This window comes from Myotis nattereri (genome assembly GCF_964212035.1).
Source record: "Myotis nattereri genome assembly, chromosome: 9".
Taxonomy (NCBI): Eukaryota; Metazoa; Chordata; class Mammalia; order Chiroptera; family Vespertilionidae; genus Myotis; species Myotis nattereri.
Window position 1 is genome coordinate 4188394 of NC_138084.1, and position 21024 is coordinate 4209417.

Genomic DNA, 21024 nt, shown 5'->3' on the forward strand with positions numbered 1-21024 from the left:
GTGGGGCTGAATCCCCAGGCTGTGAACTCCTTGGGGGGCAGGCCCTCAATAAATGTGAAGTACTGCCCACATCTGCCATCGCCTGGCCCCTGAACTCTCACCAGCCCCTCTGAGCCAAAGCACCTGCCGACACCTGTGGGTTACCTCCCTCCCCAAGTCAGGGCGCAGACAGCGGAGCTGCAACAGGGCGGTCTTTATTAGGAGGCTCCTGAGGGGCGGGGGCTGAGGGAAAAGATGGGGTGACCAGGCCCAGCTGCCGGCTTCAGCTGCCTCTTAGAGCTGGGAGCGAGGTCCAGCAGGCCCCGGCGCGTCTGCGGGCAGAGCACAGAGGTTGGAGGGGGCGGGGGGGCGGGGGTTCCCAGGCTCTCCCCGGGGGTGGGCACCAGGGTGCGCGGGCGTGTTAGTGGCAGGTTAGCGGCAGCACAGCAGGCCAGGCCCTGCTTACCAGTCCTGGTCAGGGTGTGCGTGTGCGGCGGTGCCGTCAGGCTGGAAGGCAGAGGACACTGAGAACCGGCCGGGGGTGGGGGTGGGGGGGCAGTGCGGGGGGGCCCTGCCATGGGTACCTACCCAGGGGGAAGTAGTGCGGGAGCCGCTGCAGGTAGATGTTCTCGTCCTTCTCCAGAAACACACAGATGATGAGCCGGTCCACCTGCACCAGGGCCTGTTCAGCCTCGCAGGAGCCCCTCTCCCTGCCCCCCCTGCCCCTTTGGGACGCCCTTCAGGCTAGGCTGCACCCGTCACAGAAGGGGTTCATGGTGTGTGAGGGGAAGGAGAGGGGACGCAGGAAGGGCTGGTGTGGCCAGAGCCTTGTGGGCAGGTGCTCTGCATTGGCAATGACAGGTGGGGCTGGTTGGTGGGACCGGGATGCACCCCATCACCCCACCCTTCAGGCCCCCTCAGCTGGGCGCGGCCTCACCTTGTCCTTGTGCTGCTCCAGCCACTCGCGCAGCGCAGCCAGCACTACCTCCGCCGCCGCCTCGTTGGGGTAGCCTGGGGACCCCGAGAAAGCGAGTCCCGGTTCTGCCCTGCCCCCTTGCCGCTCTGCCACCCCTTCAGCTCCCACTGCCTGCCCCGACCCCACTCACCAAACACGCCGGTGGAGATGCAGGGGAACGCCTGGCGGAGGGGGGGGGGGGGGGAGGGAAGGGATAGCGTCACTCCGTCACGCCCTTCCTGGCGCCCGGCTTCACAGGCCACCCCGCCCCACCCCACCCCTGGCGCCCTCACCGCCGAGCGGAGCCGGTGCTCCAGCAGCAGGTCGAGGCTGCTCAGGTAGCAGCTGCGGAGCTCGGCGGCCTGGCTGGCGCTGGGCTCTCCGTGGGCGATGGGCCCCACCGTGTGGATGACATCTGCGGGGGGCGACCGGGCCAGGCCCGCCAGGGTCTCCCTGGGCCCTCGGTCCCCCCTGCCAGTCTGGGCTCGAGGGGACAGGAAATGGGCCCTCTTCCCCCCTCCAGGTTCCAGGATGTGGGACACACGGGTGCTCTGGAGCCCGAGTGCACCCCGATAGGCGCCGCAGGCCCGCTCCCCAGCGCGTGTCCCGGCTAGAGGCTGGGCGCGCGAAGGTCCCGCCCCTGAGCGCTCCCCGCCCCCCCCCCCCCGCCCGCGGGCTTTCAGGTCCTGTCCCACCCCGGCCTCCACGCGCCCCTAGGGTGTGCGGCAGGGCCAGGTCCCCCGAGGAGGCCTCCAGCAGCCCTGGGGGGCCGCCCCAATGGCAAAGGCCGGGTGCGCGCCGCATGGGGCGGGGGCGGGACTCACACTTGGCGGGCAGCCGGTAGCCGCCGGTGATCTTGGCCCGGCCGGTCTCGCAGTTCTGCAGGGTCCGGCACTCCTCGGTGAGCAGGGGCCCGGCGGCCCGGTGGATGCAGCCGTCCACTGTGGGGGCGGGCGGTGAGCCTGGCGCCTGGCGTCCCGCCCGCGCCCATTGCACAGAGAAGGCCGCGGCGCCGGCGGAACCGCCCCGTCCCCTCGGCTGTGCTGGGGCTCAGCGGGCCCCGCGCCTTCCCCCCACGGTTCCCCCTCGGGAGAAACCGGGGCAGAGGGTCCGCGCGGGCCCGGCAGGAAGCGGCGCGGCACGGCCGGCAGGGGGCGCGCCAGGCCCGCTCTGCCTTTCCCGGCAGCGGCGAGGCCCGGCCCCGACGGGGGCGGCTCTGAGCGGCGGGTCGGGCCGCAGGCGCCGGGCCGGGGGTAAGTTCTCCGACCCCAGGGTCGGCCTCCCGAGGCGAGGCTCCTGGGCCGCGCAAGCTCTAGGGTCCCCTTTACAGATGAGGAGACTGAGGCCACTGGTTACAGGTGGCAGGTAAGTCGGCCGTGAGCCTGGGCTCCCCGCCCCTGGGGCGCGCACCTGCTGGATAACAGCCGCCTCGTTAGCGCATCCGCCTTAATTGGGCCGGGCCGGGCTCGGTAAGCCCAGAAGGAGAACGAGGCGGCTCTGGGGGCCCGGCCTGGGCTCCGGTAAACAACTCCGGCGGCGGCGGCGCAGAGGAGGCGCAGAGGAGGCGCTCCGTCAGCCCGTCCCCGGTGCCAGGGCCTGAGAGGGCCAGTGGGGGAGGAGAGGCTCGGCGTCGGGCAGGCCAGGGCCCAGCCCAGGCCCCCCACTTCCTGTGCCAGTGGGCAGGTTGGCACGTCCTTTCCCCTGAGCGTCCACTGCTCCATCTGGGAAGTGGGGACAGTGACCCTCGGGGTGGAGTTGGCACCCTGGCCCGGAGAACAGGACCCGCCGCTCCCCGGAGACGCAGGAGGGGCCAGGAGCTCTGTGGGCACCAGCAGCTGGGTGCTCACAACGCCGGGCAGCTGGCAGGACCGCCATCTCTCCGTTTCAGAGATGCACATACTGAGGCCCTTCCTCCTCCATCACAGCCCCACCCTGAATCCTGGCACAGGTTCAGGAACACCAGCTGGACACCCCCTCTGTGCCTCTCGGCGGGGGCAGGGGTGGCCCAATTAAACTTAATTTTGCAGCTTTACTCTGAGCTGATAGCAGATTTTCCAGAGCACCCATAGGTGGGGATGGATGGGGTCAAGTTGTTGGGGGAACCCTGGGGAGGGGGAGCTTTGGAATTGTGCAGGGATAGGGCCGCTGCAGCCCATGGGAGGGACGCGCACAGCCTGGAGTGTGCGGGTCCCGGGCAGTGCCTGCTCTGGGTGGAGGTGCCCGTGACCACCCAGTGCGGTGTCCAACAGCAGGAGCTGTGAGCCGGGCAGCTGGGTTCAGATCCCAGCCCCGCAGTCACAGATCCCGCACTCACAGATGTGCGACGCAGGGTACCGCCTCTCTGGACCCCGGGTGCCCCATCTGTCAAATGAGATACTGGTAGATAGCCACCTGGCAGGGCTATTGGAGGGTACGGTGAGTTAGTTTGTATAGCGTGGGTAAGCCAGAGGCTGGCACGAGTGGAGAGGATGTGTGGTTGGCTGGTATTTTCTTAGGACAGGGTGACAAGCTGGGCATGAGCGCGGTGTGCATGCCTGAGAGTGTTGGGGAGCAGGTGTCCAGCACCGTGTGCTCAGGGTATGCGGGGCACAGGGGCACAGGGGTGCGTCTGAGCCAGCTCCCCGGGGACATCCCAGGCCTGCCCAGTGGTGTCAGCCACTTGGCACCCAGCTGTCCGCCCTGCAGGTGACCTTGGCCTGCTGCTGGGGGAGGGGGTGGCCTGCGGAAGTGGAACTCACTGAGATCTGTGTTTCAGGGATTTAATGTTTCCTGCAGGAGTGGACAGGCCTGCAGCCAGGCCTTTGGGGCTGACCCCGGGGGCATGAGGTGGGAGGAGGAGGAGGAGTTGGAGTTGGAGCTGGCAGAGGCCGGGGCTGGAGCCTCCCCAGCAGAACGGGGTCGGGCCCTGTGATTGCTCTGCAGGCGGCCAGGGGAGCAGTTCCCTCCAAGCAGAGATGAGGGGGCTCTGGGCACCACCCTGGGCAGAGCACACACCAGCCCCCCCTACACACACACTCCAGTGTTCTCCCTCCTCTGAGTGCCGGAGGGGACCCTGCTGCTTAGCAGAGGCTGGGACCCCAGGCCCTGGCCTGGGCTTCTGTTAGGCTAAGCCCGTGGTTGACAAACCGTGGCTCGCAAGCCACATGTGGCTCTTCGGCCCCTTGAGTGTGGCTCTTCCACAAAATACCACGTGCGGGCGTGCACATACAGTGCGATTGAAACTTCGTGGCCCATGCGCAGAAGTCGGTATTTTGTGGAAGAGCCACATTCAAGGGGCCAAAGAGCCGCATGTGGCTTGCAAGCCGTGGTTTGCCGACCACTGGCCTAAGCTAAGCGCTAGAGACTGCAGGAGGCGGCTTCCTGGGGCTCCATCCAAGAGAGTCCCCCCCTTCCTGCCTGACCTGGCAGCTCTGGGCCCTGCCCTGGGGCTGCTGGTGGGAGGGGATGTCCCCAGTTCATACCAGTGGGCCCCTCAGTCCCCTCCCTGGGCCCCTCAGAGTGGAAAGCCTGCAGCTGTCTGGGACCCGTCTGCCCCCTCTGCTCCAGCCCTGCCCCTCCACCTGGTCCCAGGCACTCCCCCCAGACAAGCCCAACGCTCCGCTTGGGAGCCCACCAGCCCTCCTGCCAACAGCATGGCCTCCACACCCCACTCAGCCTTCAGCTCAGCCAGCCCCTTCATCGTCACATCGTCACAGGCCCAGCTCTGGCAGGGCTGGGCTGGGCTGGGAGCAGGAAGGGCACGGGCAGAGGGCAGAGCTGCAGCCTGGCATCCTTGTAGCCAGGCAGGCAGGCTCCTGTGGGGCCATTTGCCAAGGTGCTTAGGATCTGTTGGCCGCTATTTAGGGTGCTGTAATATTCATGAAGGAAAGATTAGATATTTAAATTTATTCAGTAATAAATGCATCTCAGTGGGGGAGCATTCCTCATGCTAAACAAACAAGCAAGCAGGGGCTAATTAATTATTTACAGGAACTCGAGGAGGCCTTGGCCTGGGGGAGACGGCAGCTGTGCCCCACCAGAGAGCAGGAGATCCTGACCGGCCCTGGGCCTACCCCTCCATCCCCTCCCCTCCCCCAGTCACCCTCCACTGTCTGGTGGGTCTGGCCACTGAATATCCATTCTGGGGTTTCTCTTCCCAGAAATCCTGCCCACAAGCTTGCTGGTGGCTTTGGGCAAGTTACTTAACCTCTCTGAGCCTCAGAACTGGCCTCAGAGAGTTGTGGGAGGACTGAGATACGCTGAGTGGTGGCCTGGGGGTGGGGGACTGAAGGCCAGAGTCCTTTAGCAACTTGTCCAACGTCTCCCGTCAGAGGCCAGCTGCTCAGAGCGCGAAGCCCGAAGACCGTCTAGCAGGAGCAGGGACCGAAGCTCCTGGAGGCAAAGCCACGCTCTCCGCCATGGCCATGTGGGGTGTGGCCTTGCCTGTGCAGCCCTCAGCCCGCCCTGCTCTGCCCCGTCTCCTGTCAGCCCCAGAGCAGGAAGGGAGAGGCCGGGTCTGGGGGCCACCAATGGGGGGGATGTCTCAGAGTCTCTGAACTGAGCTGGGGCTGTGAGGGCAGGGCTGACCCAGCCCAGTGAGACCCAAGTCCCTCCCCCAGCTCCTCCACCCTCGCTGCATCACTTCATCTCCGTGCCTCAGTTTCCTCATCTGCGCAAGGTCAGTGACAGCACCTCTCTCCAGGGTTGGCCTGAGTGTTCAGTGAGAGAATGCACCGAAGTGCCCTGCACTTTATCCCACTGTCATCCCATTTTACAGATGGGGACACCGAGGCCCAGTCACAGACTCTGTAAACAGGAGACTACTGTGCCGTCCAGGCTCTGAGGCCGCCTTCACCGGAGGGACAGGATGAGTGGCTGGGGCTTGGATTTCCCTGAGAAAGCCCTGGAGTGAGCTTGAGGCCTGAGGGGCTGGGGGTAGGCTGTGCCTCAAGAGCCCAGGCAGGCACCTGGGTCTGGGCCCTAGAGACCACTCCCCACCCAGGCATAGGGGTGCCCAGCCTAAGGCGAGCCCACTCCAGCCACCTTGGTGCTAGCCAGGCCCTACCCACCTACACGAACACCAAATGCCAGTGCTGGGCAGATGTGGTCCCTGGGAGGGTACCAGCTGGGTCAAGGGCCAAAGCCTGAGCTGCTGCACCCCCAGGCCCAGCCATAAAGCCTGGATAAACGACCTCCCACGGGCCCTGTGCCCTCTCTCCTGGCCCCACCCTGCACGCTCCATCTCTGTTTCCCTCCCAGCCCTGACTGAGCCTTGGGGGCCACAACCCACGTGATGCCCCAGTGCCAGAACTGATTTTGTGCTTCTTCCCATGCCCTCCTGGTCATTCATTCATTCAACAAACCCACACCAGGGATAACCAAGATGGTGGCATAGGTAAACGCCATACTGGCCGCCTCCCACAACCACATCAGAATTACAACTAAAATACAGAACAACCATCATCCAGAACCACCTGAACGCTGGCTGAATGGAAGTCCTACAACTAGAGATGTAAAGAAGAAAGCAGGTTGAGACTAGTAGGAGTTGCGGAGTCAGAAATGGGCTGGTCCAGCACCCACCCGTGGCATGTTTTTAATCGGGAGGGGGATCGTCTCTGCAAGGGGTCCCAGCCTCAGCCCAGGCTCCCAGGCAAAGCCACGCTCTTCGCCATGGCCATGTGGGGTGTGGCCTTGCCTGTGCAGCCCTCAGCCCAGAAGTCCCCATAACTGTGGGCTTTAAAAACCAGTGGGGATTGGGGCTGAGTGACACGGAGGCTGCTGGAGCCCCAGCTGCTCCTTTTAAAGAGCCGGCACATGAACTGAACTTATAAGATCTTGCTTGCTCTGAGTTCCAGCCAGGGTGAGACTCTGGGGGACCCAGACACATACGAGGAAGCATTGGATTGTCTGGCATCGGGTCAAGAACTCAGTGGCTTTCTCCCAGACGGAGGTGCTCGCAGGGGTCATTGTTCCTATGCTGGAACCTCCCCGGTTGCAGGGGTGACTGGCAGCCATTTCTGTTTGTTCCACCCTGGTGATTCCCTGAGGCCCCGCCCCATCCATTTTGCAGCTCCACCCAACTTGTTTGCAGCGGCTTTTGCATGTAGAAGGCCTGTCCTGGCTCAGGCTTCAGACTTAGCTAAAATCTCTTAAACAAGATGCAGCTGGCTCAGCATGCCCCAAACCTATCAATAAAAGCCCCAAGATCCTGCACTAACACAAGCCTGCCTTGCTTCACAGTTGGGCCTCGCCTGGACACCTCCAAGCCCAATACAAATAGCTCCTGCCGAGTGGCCCTAAGCAGTGGCTGGCTTTTCATCTCCCTGGAGGCCCTAGAGCCAGTGAACCTGGTAGACAGCTTCATGAGACTTTCAAGGATCTTAGTGGAAAGTCAAAGATTCAGACATTAAGCATACACTGACTGAAATAAAGGATAATTTAGAGAATCAAATCAGCAATGTGGAATATGAGGAAGCATAAAACACCCAATTAAAAGAGAAAAAAAAATCCAAAAATATGAAGACTGTGTAAGGAGCCTCTGGGACAACTTCAAGCGTACCAACATTCCCATTATGGGGGTGCCAGAAGGAGATGAGAGAGAGCAAGATATTGAAACTATTTGAAGAAATAATGACAGGAAACTTCCCCTACCTGGTGAATGAAATAGACTTACAAGTCCAGGAGGTGCAGAGAACCCCAAACAAGAGGAACCCTAAGAGGCCCACATCATAATTAAAATGCCAAGGGCTAAAGACAAAGAATCTTAAAAGCAACAAGAGAAAAGCAGTTAGTCACCTAAAAGGGAGTATCCATACCACTGTCAGCTGATTTCTCAACAGAAACTTTGCAGGCCAGAAGGGAGTGGCAAGAAATATACAAAGTGATGAATAGCAAGAACCAAGATTACTCTACCCAGCAAAGCTGTTATTTAGAATTGAAGGTCAGATAAAGAGCTGCACAGACAAGAAAAACCTAAAGGAGTTCATCACCACCAAACCAGTATTACATGAAATGTTGAAGGGTATTATTTAAGAAGAGATTTAAAAAAATATGAACAATAAAATGGCAACAAACACATATCTATCAACAACTGAATCTAAAAATAAACAAGAAATCTAATGAACAAAATAAACTGGTGAATAAAATAGGATCAGAGGCATGGACACATGAAACTGATGAATGTCAGAGGGAAGTGGGGGTGTTGGAAGATATTAACCAAAGGTCTTACCTATGGACACAGACAATAGGGTGGTGAAGGCCTGGGGCCAGTTGGGAACCAGGTGGAGGGGGAAGGGAAATGGGGGGAAGAGGGGGCATCTGTAATACTCTCAACAACAAAGATTAAAACAAAACAAACAAACAACAAAAACACCCACACCAGCCCCCAGCTCTGTGCTAGGCTTGGGCCCGGCCCATTGGCCCATGGGGGGTGCAGAGCTCATACGCGCCAGGCCCCACCCTCCTGCTGCACAGCGGGGGGGCGCCCCAGGGAGGAGACGGATGGACGACAGCGCCGCGATGTGATCTGAAATTCATTATGGGGTGAGATCAGCTCCTTAAATGGGGATTTGAAAACATTAGGGCTTCATTATGTACACAACGGCTGCGCCTTGTTCATCATGCAGAAGTCACTCCCGTGATTAAACCCCCCCACCCGGCAGCTGCATGCGGGGCTGGTGGCATCTTGCCTGCTGGGGGGGGGGGGGGCGGCCACCAGCCTGTGCTAGAGCCCCCTCTGGGGACAGAGTCCCCTTGGTCCTCCTACCCAGCGAGGGCCAACTGCGGAGAAGGGGCGGGGAGCACAGGTCACCTCGGGGGTCTCGGTGCCTCGGTTTCCTCATCTGCAGAATGGGGAAGCTAATGGTGGAGCCCATAGCATCCAGGTGAGGGGATGTGAGATTCTGCAGGGAGGGGCTCAGCAAGGGCCCCTATTCACGAAGGGGGGCACGGAGGCAGGGCCTTTACTTGGGGAGTCACTCCCCGGCTCACAATCTTCCCCTGCTGCTCCCAGGAGTCCACAAACTAAAATCCTCAACTAGAGTAAGGCTGGGGCTCCCTCCAGCCTCCACCTGAGATGAGTACTGGCCTCCCGAGTGGCTCCCAGGGCACTCAGCAGTGGGGAGGGGCCTAGGGTAACGCCCTGAGCCAGGAGCGGAAGCACAGCTCTCATACCACCTGTGACAACAGAGTGGCTGAAGGGGGGCGGGGAGGGGGGGAGAGGGGGCAGGAGGGTGTGTGTGCTGTTTTGTGCTTGGGAAGGCCTCTCCGAGGAGGGAGACCTTAACAGATGAGACAGTGGCAGGAACTGGCTTCTGGAAGGTCAGAGAAGGAGGGTCCAGGCAGAAGACCAGCTGGGGGCCGGGCAGGCACCTGGGATTGATCCCGTCGAGGTGAGAAGTTTTGAGCAGGGAAGGGGCACGGTCTGAGAGTCCTCCGGGGCCCTTTGCTGTTCCCTCACCCCAGGTGCCCTTCCCTGCAGCCCAGCCCAGCCTCAGACCCACTCTAGGTGAGAGGGTGCCGGCCGGCCGTGCCCTGCCCCGAGCCTGGCACACAGTGGTGCTTCCTCTGAGCCCAGCCCCCCACAGAGCCCGGTCGGTCTCGTGGGGGCTGGAGGCCACCTGGGACGCCCCCTGTGCCTGGGACACCCCCTGTGCCGGCTCGGCTTGTCAGAGCCCCGGGCCTGGGAAGCAACTGCGGTTGGTGGCACCGGGCGATGGGAGATAGTGCCGCCGGCAGGGCTGCTGGGATGGCAGGTGCACGGGGCAGAATACATAGAGGCCTCGCTGATCCTCCCGGGCCTGACTGACTGTGAACAGAGGAGAGCAGGAGAGAGAGAAAAGAGGGAGCAAGAGAGAACGAGACATGGGGAGGGCACGTGCTGGAGAGAAAGCAGTGGAGAGGGAGGCAGACCCCAGCGAGGGGCCAGAGACACGGGGCAGGCAGCGCCCGCGAGGCAGAGAGACGGAGAGACGGAGCGCAGGATGGAGGGAGGGGTGGGGTGGGTGAGAGACGGAGAGAGGGAAAGAAACCGCACCTCCCCCCAGGATCACGCCTGCCTGGTGCCTGTGCCCAGGGAGAGAGGATGGGCCTAGGTGGCGAGGGAGCACCGTGGTGCCGGAGGGGTGTGGGCACGCGGGCACACAGGTGCCTGGGGGGGTCGCGGGCCTGGGCACAGCCAGTCCACGTGCAGGTCTGCACGGAGCACCCACTCTCCGCCAGGAGGTGGACAGACAGGTGCTGTGCGTGCCCCTTGGGGGTGGTCGGATGGGGAGCAGTTGGTACCTAAGTCACCACACAAATGGAGTCTGATGATGAAGGTGGCAGATGCCGGCCACGGGGGACAGGGCCTGCGCGTCCCAGCGCCCAGAACTGCCAGGAGCGCACAGGCCTCAGACAGGGCGGGGCCGAGGCTGGCGTGACAGATGACGGGAGGAAGGTTGGGAGGGTGGCAGAGGGTGTGGGGGGGGCAGAGGAGGCCTCAGGCACAGCAGCAGCAGGTGCCAAGGCCCCGGCCACCCGGGATTCTCTGGTCCGTGACATGCCTGGACACTGGGGTGCAGGGAACACACACGGGGACCGGCCACGTGGCGTGGGGAGCTCGCAGAGCTGAGCGGGCGGGAGGGCGCAAGCGCCGGCTCCTGCAGGTGTGGGGGGCCGCGGACCCCCAAAGGAAGGGGGATCGTTGGCAGTGTGTGTGTGGGGAACGGGTGGGGGTTCCTTCCCGCCCTGCCCACCTGCCCAGCCAGGGACCTACCGACCGCAGCCCAGCCAGCCCTCGGCCAGCCCCGGGGCACTGCCAGGCGGGCGCGGAGATGGCGGCCACGCCAGCAGAGGAAGGCGCCCCGGAATTAATCTGTCACTGAGGCTGGGCCGTGGCAGGCGCAGTCATGATTTAGATGAATAATTGAAACGCTCCGATACATTTATTATCCCTTTAGTGCAGAAGTGGCAGAGAAAGACGAGGGGTAATTGAAAAAGCGCGCACAAATCTCGGCGAGAAAGCCGCTCCTTATCGCCAAGTAAACATTTCAGTCCCAATAAACAGGAGAGACACGCGTCAGGGCCCTGTCGATTCCCACCCTGATTTAGGGCCCGCCTCCCTTCTTACCACACAATAAGAGAGTGTTTAAAAATATTTTTTTTAGAGACAGTAAAAGGCTCTCTGGGAGGGAGGAGGGAGGCGGGAGGAGGGAGGCGGGAGGAGGGAGAGCGGGCGTCAGCCGGCAGTCTCCAGGCGAAGGGTTTGGCTGGGAGGCTGGGCGGCCCTCTCCCTGGTGGGCCTCTCTGCCCTCTGTCCCTGTTGAGCTCCTGTTCAGCCGTTAGGGCCCAAGTCAGATGTCCCCTCTGCTGGGAAGCCTTCTACCAAAATGGGTCTCTTTGGGGGCAGAACCGAGTCCTGAGCCCCCTCCCCCCAAACACACCCTCAGAAGGAAAGAGCCCTGGGAAGGGGAGGAGGGGGCTTCCCAAGACTCACTGTTGCCAGAACCAGCTGGCGTTAAAGCTACACAACCTGGCGTAGCCCCGGGGCCTGGTGGGGAAGCCAGGGGCCTGGACCCTGGTGGGGAGGGGGGAGTCCTTTGGCCCCAGCACCCCCTGGGGGCTTTCCCTGAGGTTGGGGTGCCCAGCGGGCTCCCTTCCCCAGAGGCCGCATCCGCTCCACTGGGGATCACGCGTCCAGCAGTAGACACTGGGCTGCTGCACCACAGCTCTGCAGTCCAGGCCCGTCCCCTTAGAGCCCCCTCCAGGCTGACGGCTGCCCCAGGCCCGGCTGGCTCATTGCCACTGTCCCTCTCGGCAGGGCTGGCCGGGCACCCGGGGCAGGAGATCTGGGTCCCACCTCCGAGGGCAGGACCCAGGACAGAGCGTGCCGCTAACTGCCCCAAAGACCCCGGAACCCTGCTCCCGGGGAAGGTGCGCTCCAGCGGGGACACAGGCAAGAGAACAAACATGAGGCAGGGTCCACGAGGGGGTCAGTGCTGCGGGGAGGCCGTGGGCTGGGCCGTCTAAGCCGGGGCCGGGCAGCCGAGGGGACTCCTGCTATTAGTGCCTGGGCGGCTGGGCAGGTGGGTGGGTGGTGATGGGAGATGGACAGGCGGGTGGACGACTGGGCAGGTGGGTGGGTGGTGATGGGAGGAAGGTGGGTAGATGGGTGGTGATGGGAGGAAGGTGGGTAGGTGGGTGGTGATGGGAGGAAGGTGGGTAGATGGGTGGACGGCTGGGTAGATGGGTGGGTGGTGATGGGAGATGGACAGGTGGGTGGACGACTGGGTAGATGGGTGGGTGGTGATGGGAGGAAGGTGGGTAATGGGCAGGTGGGTGGGTGGTGATGGGAGATGGATGGGTGGGTGGGTGGGTAGATAAATGGGTGGTAACAGGAGAGTCGGGGGTGGGTAGAGGCCTGAACCCCTCATGGTGGGAACTTCAGGGGACCCCATGGGGAGGCTGGAGTCCATCTGGGCGGAGTCAGGTAGGGACCCTGGCACCCAGCCCAGGCTGCTCCTCCCGGGTGGTCAGGGCACAGGGGACAGATGTAAAGGCAGAGATGTCCCGGGACATGGGGCCCCTCCCTTCCAGCCCCAGGCGGACATCAGGCCCCACCAGCTCCAGCCTCACCCCCACCCTGGTCCCCTCCCGACCGCCTCCACCTGTTCCAATCACATTAGCGGAGTGACAGCCTCAGTGAGTCCTTGCGGCGGCTCCATAAATCTCAGCCGGCGCTAAAAGGCTGGACTCCGGGCCCACTTCCTCCCGGGCCCCGGCTCACCCCATCCATCTTGCGTCAGTCAGGCCGCACTGGGGCTGCTGTGGCCTCCTCTCACCCTCAGTGACTCAGGAAGGGGAGTCAGAGGGACCCCAAGGTGCCTCCCTCCTTAGTCTGGCCAGAGCAGGTGCCCTTTGACCTCCCAGAGCAAGGTCACCAGGCCATCTATGAGCCACCCCCTGCGGGGCCTGAAACCTCAGTGGCGCCCCCGCCCTCGACGGCCTGTAGGGCACCCCTGCCTTCACTGCGGGTCATTCATTCTCCCACGACCATGTACTGAGCCCCTGCTCTGGGCAGAGCCGCTCTGGGAGCTGGAGACAGTGGTGCCCTCCGAGCTTTTGCTCCCGGGCAGACAGACAATAAACAATGAGCACAGTAAACAAGGGGCTTGTCTGGCAGGTGAGGGAGAGGTGCCCCAAGGAGAAGTGAACCTAGAGCAGTGCGAGGGGCTGGGAGGCAGGGCAGGGCAGGGCAGGGCAGGGCAGGGCAGGTAGCTGCAATTTCACTTAGGGGTGAGGGCGGCCGGGAGAAGTGGTGTGTGAGGCCTGTAAGGGGAAGGGGGCAGCCTCATGGCTATCTGAGGAGGAGCATTCTGGGCAAAGGGCTCAGCCAGTGCAAAGGCCCTGGGGCAGGAGCGGGCCAGCCAGTTCCAGGAAGGAAGGCGGGTGTGGCAGGCGCTGAGTGGGGAAGGGCCGGGGGTGTGGTGGGGAGTCTGGGCGGCGTCTGGGGAGCTGGGGACCATGGCTCTGAGGGAGGGGAGCGTCCTGGCAGAGTGCTGAGCAGAAGAGGGGTGTGGCCTGACGGAGGATTTAGAAGGATTTGAGGTCCTTGTCTTTGGACACGGAATGGCTAAAACTCCAGCCCCTCATGGGGTCTCCCGCCCCCGCCTCCTCCCGGCTGGGCTCTGACGTGTCCCATCTTCTGAGCTTCCCCCAACTCCCATGCTCTCCCTCACTCGGGACACCCTTCCCACTGCTCTCCCCCAGGTCTCTCCTACCACAGGCACCACCTCCTTCCAGGAGCCGCCTGAGGCCCAAGCCTGGACACTGCTCCTGGCTGAGTCCCCCCCGCCACCCGGCCACCCTGTGTAATGGTGGGTGCTCTCGTCTGGACTGTGAGCTCTGGGAGGGCAGGGACCAGGCCCCGCTGGTGCCCAGTGGGTCTGTCCTGGCACCCAGGTCAGGGCCCGGCACACAGTAGGCGCTCAGTCACTGGGTGACGGGTGAACAGACGGGAGGGGTGGCTGTGGGCAGAGCAGGGCCTCAGGGTCCTCCAAAAGGACCGGCTTCGGAAGAGGGTCCCAGGGGGCCTGTCTGCACCCCCGCCCCCAGCGAAGCCCCCTCATTCTGTGAGGCCCCCAGGGTAGCAGTGACCGCCACAGGGACAGCGGGAGGAGAAGGCGGGGAGCGGGGGGAGGGAAAACATCAGCCACAAACAGCCCCGCATCCTGGCTGGGCACCGACAGCTCTTAGCGCCGCTCTTATTCATCCCGACCTTCACGCCCCTTTTACTTCCCCCCTTTTAAAACCTGGCCTGGACCCCGCCACCACTGCCGTAAACACAGCCCCCGGGATTTATCCAGCGGCGCATTAACCCCTGCCCCCGGCCTCGCCAATCATCCCGCTGCCTGCGCCACGGCGGCAGCCCAGCCAGGGCGGCCCAGGGGCCGGGGCGAGGGGCTGGGGGCAGCGGGCACAGCTGGCTGGCGAGTCGGGCCCTGGGCCAAGGGCCTGCCCCCCCCCCCCCCCCGTGGCACCTGCTGACCTTGGCCTGGCTGCAGGGCCCGCCCTGACCTCAGCCCGCCCACCTGGCCCTGCCGGGACCCCCCTCCTGGGGGGCGTTCCCACACGTGAACAGCCTCTCTCGAGCCCCCGCCCCCCCACACACAGTGGGCAGGGGTCTCCCTGGCTTCCCAGACCTTGGCCTGGCTGTGGAGTCACCTTTCAAGGTTTGGGCGCAGAGCACAGGCCGTAATTTTCCCTTCGTCCTGGGAAACTGAGGCCAGAGGGCACGCAGAGGGCACGTCAGGGTCAAAGGCAGGCCCTTCCCACCTCCCTGCGGTCCCCCCTCCCAGTCACAGAGCAGGAGGCCTCTGTCCAGAGGGTGGGGACCTGCCCAGGCCGCCCAGCAGCGAGGGGCCCGCCTGCCGCAGGCGTCTGGCTTTGTCTACAGCGATGGCAGCCAGACCAGGCCGGGAGGGAGGGAGGGGGCGATGGGAAGGCGCGCACAGGGGCCCCAGGGAGAGGAGCAGCCGAGGAGGGAGTGTCATCTCCCTGCTACCCCCCGGCCCCCCCACACCCTCAGACTGTAGGAAGGTCACGGGTCACTCACCACCGCCGCCTCCAAGCAGGGAGCTGTTGGCTGCAAGAGAGAGAAAAGGCGGTCAGGTGGACGGTCAGGTGGGTTGGTCAGGTGGGTTGGTCAGGTGGGCGGTCAGGTGGGTTGGTCAGGTGGGGCGGTCAGGTGGGCGGTCAGGTGGGTTGGTCAGGTGGGCGGTCAGGTGGGTTGGTCAGGTGGGCGGTCAGGTGGGGTGGTCAGGTGGGTTGGTCAGGTGGGTTGGTCAGGTGGGTTGGTCAGGTGGGCGGTCAGGTGGGGCGGTCAGGTGGATTGGTCAGGTGGGTTGGTCAGGTGGGTTGGTCAGGTGGGGCGGTCAGGTGGGCGGTCAGGTGGGGTGGTCAGGTGGGGCGGTCAGGTGGGGCGGTCAGGTGGGGCGATCAGGTGGGCGGTCAGGTGGGGCGGTCAGGTGGGGCGGTCAGGTGGATTGGTCAGGTGGGTTGGTCAGGTGGGCGGTCAGGTGGGCGGTCAGGTGGGGTGGTCAGGTGGGCGGTCAGGTGGGTTGGTCAGGTGGGTTGGTCAGGTGGGCGGTCAGGTGGGGCGGTCAGGTGGATTGGTCAGGTGGGTTGGTCAGGTGGGGCGGTCAGGTGGGCGGTCAGGTGGGGCGGTCAGGTGGGTTGGTCAGGTGGGGCGGTCAGGTGGGCGGTCAGGTGGGGCGGTCAGGTGGGTTGGTCAGGTGGGTTGGTCAGGTGGGGTGGTCAGGTGGGCGGTCAGGTGGGGTGGTCAGGTGGGGCGGTCAGGTGGGGTGGTCAGGTGGGGCGGTCAGGTGGGCGGTCAGGTGGGCGGTCAGGTGGGGCGGTCAGGTGGGGTGGTCAGGTGGGTTGGGCTGGTGGGCAGGTCGTGTGGAGGGTGGAGACAGGGCTGCCAGCTGGGCCCTCAGACTCTGGGCACAGTCTCCTCGGAGGCAGGCAGGTGAGGGGGAGGTGAAGGGGCTGGGACTGCGCTCCCCGGAGGCCTTGTGGGTCTGGATTTGCATGGAGGTGAGGGAGGGCCGGGAGCCACCAGGGTCCTGCCCGCTCACCCTGAAGCAGCTGCACGTGGGGTCTAGAGTGGCAGACGACCTGTGGCCACGAGTGTCCACTGCGTTTGTTCATTCACTCACTCACTCATTCACTCATTCATTCATTCATTCATTCACTCAGTCATTCCTCACTCATTCATTCACTCACTCACTCATTCATTCATTCATTCATTCACTCACTCAGTCACTCACTCACTCACTCACTCACTCGCCCACAGTGTCTCTGGAGGCCCATCCTGCCGGCTGGGGGAGGGTGTGGACAAACAGGGCTACTGCGGGTCACAGGCCGGAAGCCCTGGGACACTAGGGCCGCAGCCATGGTAGTGATGAGTGTGTGGGGGGCAGGACCTGAGATGGTGGGTGACATGAGGGCCCGGAGCACTGGGCCTGGACCCAGAGCCGGGGTCAGCAGATGGGTGACTCGAGCCTCAGTTTCCCCAGGGAGAATAGGCCACCTTCCAGGGTTGATGTGAAGCAAGGGAGCTCCCACCCTGGCCCCTCCCTCGACCAGAGCGGGACTGCCAGTCGCTGCGGCTGCCCTGTCCACCTCGCTCTGCCCGGCTGGCTGCCCTCCCACCCTCCGCAGGCTGAAGGGGCAAAGTGAAGCGGGCAGCCTCCGCGATGTCAGGCTGTTCGGGTCAGCACCTCCCCTCCAGCCCCCAGCAGGGCTCCAGCGCCTGTGTTAGCTGCGGGTGCGAGTCAGGGCCGCTGTGTCCGGCCCAGGTGCTGCCCGGTGGGAGAGCCGCTGTGCCCTGGCCCCTGGCTCCAGGCAGGGCCTTCAGCTCCCGCACCTTCCGGGCACCCCTGCCTCCCCTGTGTCGCCGCCCGTCTGCGTGAGGGGACCCGAGGCAGAGCCGGGCCAGGGCCGGCCGGCGGGTGCCACGCGGAAGCTGCGGACGCGGCTAAGTGGTGTCGGCGGCTCCGAGTGGCTGGTCTCCCGGAGCTGACAGCGCGTCGCTGGGGGAATAATTAATTCCGCGGCTGAAAACCCAGGGCTGCAAGTTGCCACGTTACTTGCCAGATTAATACAAGCAGCTAATTAAGATGGAGAGGCAAGGAGCGACTGGCGCTCCCAGAGCAGGGCCAGCGGCCACTGGGAGCTCGGAGGCGGCCAGGCAGCTGGAGCCGGGCCCTGGGGGGAGCAGGGGGGGCCGGCGGGACCCCAGGCTGACAGGCAGGCGGCTGAGGGGCTGCCCACCCCCACCCCCCGGCCCTGGATGCAGCCTCTGCCCCAGGAAGGCACGTTCAGTGACCGCGTGCGGGCTGTTTGCCAGGCACCGGCGAGGCTGCACACAGGCCTGTTCACTCACAGGGAAGCCGCAGGAAGCTGTTGTCCCCATTTTATAGACACGGAGGCCAAGGCCCCAGGGTTGTGTTGCGCGTGGAGGTAGCAGGATCGCAAGTGGGTCTGTCTGACTCCAAAGCCAAGCCCGTGAAGTGGGCTGACCCCAGGGCAGACTGCCCGAGGGCCTGTCCCAGGGCGGCCCTCCCATGGCCAGGGCCCGGGCTTGCCTCCTCCACATCGCGGCAGAGCGCACAGTAGGCTCGCCCCCGCCCCGCCAGGTCTGAGTGCAGAGCTGGGGGGACTGGGCATCGGGACAGCCCTGTCCCAGAGCCAGCAGGGGCAGCTCGGGTCCAGGGGGTCCAGCTCCCAGCGCCCTAGGTCCCCAGGGCAGTCCTGGCGGCTGTCGGAAGCTGCCCTCTGTGGTCCTCCCCCACCTCCCCCATCACCTCTCTCTCTTAATTAACACCGGCTGCAAATGAGCTGGCTCCCGCTCTGAGGGCTCCGTGCCAAATGGGTTGGCAGGGAGCCGTGAAGGGGCAGGAGGGGAGGGGGCACCGACCTGCCGCTCTGCAGGCCTCTGTCGGAAGGCGATGCCAACCCCACCTTGTGCGACCCTGCCCAGGAGAGGGGACTGGGGTGACTGATGTCCACCGGGCCGGGAGTATCCGGGGGCCGAGGAGGCGGGCCTGGGCCAGGGGAAGGCTTTCCCCAGGCTGAGCGGGGGGAGGGCGCCAGGTGGCATTACCTGCCACAGGTGGGGAAGTCGACTTGGGCTGCACAGAGGACTGGTCACCGGCCTGTCCCCAGCTCAGCAGGTGTCCTAGGAGGCTGGCCTGCAGGGCCCTTGCCCAGCCCGCCGCACTCAGCCCTCCACGGTGGGGACGCAGGGGAAGGGCAGCGACCCTGGGGTCCTCCCCTGCTCTCTCCCTGGCCCGCGTCTGGCTCTGTCCCAGGTACCTGGCCGCCTGGCCACCGGAACGCCCACAGGCTGACCAAGGTCTCACCTGGGCCGGATCCCCGGGCAAATGGCCTGGGGGTTTGGGGAGGATGCTGACAAAGGCGGGGTTGGGGGGGGCACTGCCAAAGATGCCAACAGCCTCTCCCACCCGAAGCAGGTGGTCCCAGGCCTTCCTGCTCCCAGGCCAGGGCTGGCTCTCCCCACCGCCCCCACCCGACGCCGGCCTTGCGTCTCCAGCCCCTTCTGCTGGCCGCCCTTCATGCTCCTCGGTTTGGCTTCAGGCTCCAATCACCACGGGGATTAGCCCATTTCTCAGGTGAGGAAACGAGGCTCACAGAGTGAGTGGGGAGTGGGGAAGGGGCTGGAACAGGACAGTTGGTTGTCGGCATCCGTTTCCTTCACCCCTGTTCCCTCCCTGAGCCTGAAGGGCTCCTGACACCTTCTCGCTGAGCCTGGCGAAGGCTGAGCCGCCGCGTGGTGTGGGGATGAGCCCTGGGTTCCAGTCTAAGCCGGGCTCCCGACCTGGCTCTGCCCCAGGGACCCACACCTGCCCCAGCCAAGCAGGGCTCTGTGAGGGGCTGGGCGAGCTGGGCCCAGGCCTCCCCCTGGGCCTAGGGAGGGGGGTGAGGCTTAGTCTGGCTTTGCAGGCGGTGTGGGTTCCTGGGACAGAGGGGGCACCCTGGGGGCTGGGGTGCAGGTCTGGCAACTGCCAGCGGACTCTGCTCATCGGCCCCCCCACCCCCCGCAGCGCAGGGGGCCCAGGCCCCTGCGTCCGCTGCCCGTGGACGCGGACGTGCCTGTGCCGCGCTCCACTGGACTTGAGTCACCGGCTCCAAGCTCAGTGCCGGGCCTGTGACCTTGGGGTGGCAATGAGTCCTCACCCCTCTCACCAGTCACTACCAAATCCTCTGTCCTCTGATGGTGGCCCGCCGGGTCAGGGGCTGGGGGCCTGGGGCGCTCACTCCCCACCTTCACTCACTCTGCTGCCCTCCCCTGCCCCCCACTGCTACTCATGCAGTGTACCCCCAACCCCATTCACCCCTGCTCCCTCCACGCCCTCAGGCCCTGCGCACCTCCTCTGGGGCGGGGTGGGGTGGGGTGCGGTGGGGGACCCAGCCCCTCCCCACCCAGCACTTGCTGTCCCTGTGGGCAGAGTGGTGTCGCTCCCCAGGCTGTGCTCCAACTCCTGAGCTGGTTCAGGGCTGGCAGGTGGCCACTGCCCAGTGACAGGGAGAAGCTAGGGCAGAGGACACCAGGGGCAAGGCAGACCCCGGGGGCCACTTCTCTCTCTGCACAGAACAGTTTAACTGGGTGCCAACCATGTGCCGGGTGCCAACCATGTGCCAGGTGCCACAAGCATACTGAGATGAAGCAAACACTGTCCCTGGGAGGAGGGGGGCTCCAGTCCTGGGGGGTGGGCGGGGGCAGGGGGGATGGGGGGCATGTAAATGCCAAGAGCTGGGGCAGCCTGAAGACTGGCAGGCTTCATGGAGGAGGCGGCCTGTGAGCTGAGGCTGGAGGGAGGCTGTGCTTTCAGAGTAGGAAAGGCATGTGGGTGGGGCATGGCCGGACAGGTCAGGGCACTTTCCTGTTCAGGATGAGGGGCCTGGTCAGCGGGACCTGACTCCACCGATGGAGGGGAGGGGGTCGGAGGGGCTGTAGGAGCTGGGATGGGAAGAGGCGGAGCTGAGGGGCTGAGGGAGGCCCCTCCTCCTCTTCCGGTTGCCCCCCCTGCCCCTGCCCAGCACCTCATTAGAGGAAGAGCCCCCACTTTGAGGGCCCAGTCATGTGTCCTGGGCCCACAATACTTTTAGGGAGACAGGAAAGTGTTGTCATTTCTTTTAAGAAAAAAGTGAACTTTAAGGTTGAAGAAGATGTTTTCATGTATAATGTTCACATGTTTGTCTTTATGCCAATAAAGTAATCAAATCTAACTTTAATACTTTCTTAGATAAAAAGTGCCCACAGAGGCAAGAGAGCTGGGCGGAGGCCAGGTCAGCTCCGAGGACCCCGTGCGGACACCGTTCCTGCCCCTTTACAGACGAGGGAGCTGGTCCACGGAGCACGGCCTCTCACAGGCGGATGGAGATTCTCCTCTTTTACCTGCGGCTCCTTGACCACGAACCCCCCCCCCCCCCGCCCCAGCCCCTGGGCGCTCAGGTTAGAGAACTGATCCCTGGCATTCCCAGGCCTATGGCCCACTGGCTCACCCCTCATCGCTTCCCCGCGCCCCTCCACCTCTCCCTCAGCCACACCCCAGGTCCTCATACTTGCCCCATTCCCTCTGCCCCAGGGCCTTTGCATGGGCTGGTACCGCTGCCTGGAAGACACCCTCCCCATCTCCCAGCCTGGGAGTCAGCCTTGAGCACGTCAGCTACCAGGGTCTCGAGCAGCCCTGGCTACGCCCTTCCCTGGGTCAGGAATCACTGCCCCCAGCATCTTCCCCTCCCAGGTGAGTGCCTCCCCCTCCCCCCTTAGCCCGTGTGTCTCACCCACAGTGTGTCCCCAGCTCCCAGGACAGAGCCGGTGCGCAGCAGGGCCCGCTGACAGTTTACTGAGCAGACCAAGCAGGCTGTGCATGGGTTGTGCCCAGAGGCGCTCAGCCAGGCCGCACGGGTCGCCCCGGGGCCTCGCAGAGGCAGGGCCTGGGTGGGGGTGTGCCGGCCGCAGGGCTGGTCCAAGGGCAGTGGCGGGAGGCGAGCGGGTGGGAGCCTTTCTCTGATGGGACCTAGATCCTCCAGCCCCGGGTGGG

At 64.2% G+C, this 21024-nt stretch overlaps 1 protein-coding gene across 4 annotated transcripts in view; it reads right to left on the reverse strand.

Moving 5' to 3' along the window:
• Positions 1-173: 173 nt before the first annotated feature.
• MACROD1 (mono-ADP ribosylhydrolase 1) overlaps positions 174-21024 on the reverse strand; it is a 128544-nt gene continuing 107693 nt past the window's right edge. The window contains exons 4-11 of one of the 4 annotated variants that reach the window (XM_081099770.1): positions 15006-15035; positions 1759-1875; positions 1228-1349; positions 1086-1116; positions 917-990; positions 568-649; positions 446-486; positions 174-311 (exon numbers count right to left, since the gene is read on the reverse strand). In XM_081099770.1, the coding sequence (XP_080955896.1) occupies positions 482-486; positions 568-649; positions 917-990; positions 1086-1116; positions 1228-1349; positions 1759-1875; positions 15006-15035 (461 nt within the window). In that variant the 3' untranslated portion in view covers positions 174-311; positions 446-481. Of the gene's footprint in view, positions 312-445; positions 487-567; positions 650-916; positions 991-1085; positions 1117-1227; positions 1876-15005; positions 15036-21024 lie in introns of all 4 variants that reach the window. The other 3 variants (XM_081099767.1, XM_081099769.1, XM_081099768.1) reach the window with 3 other exon arrangements.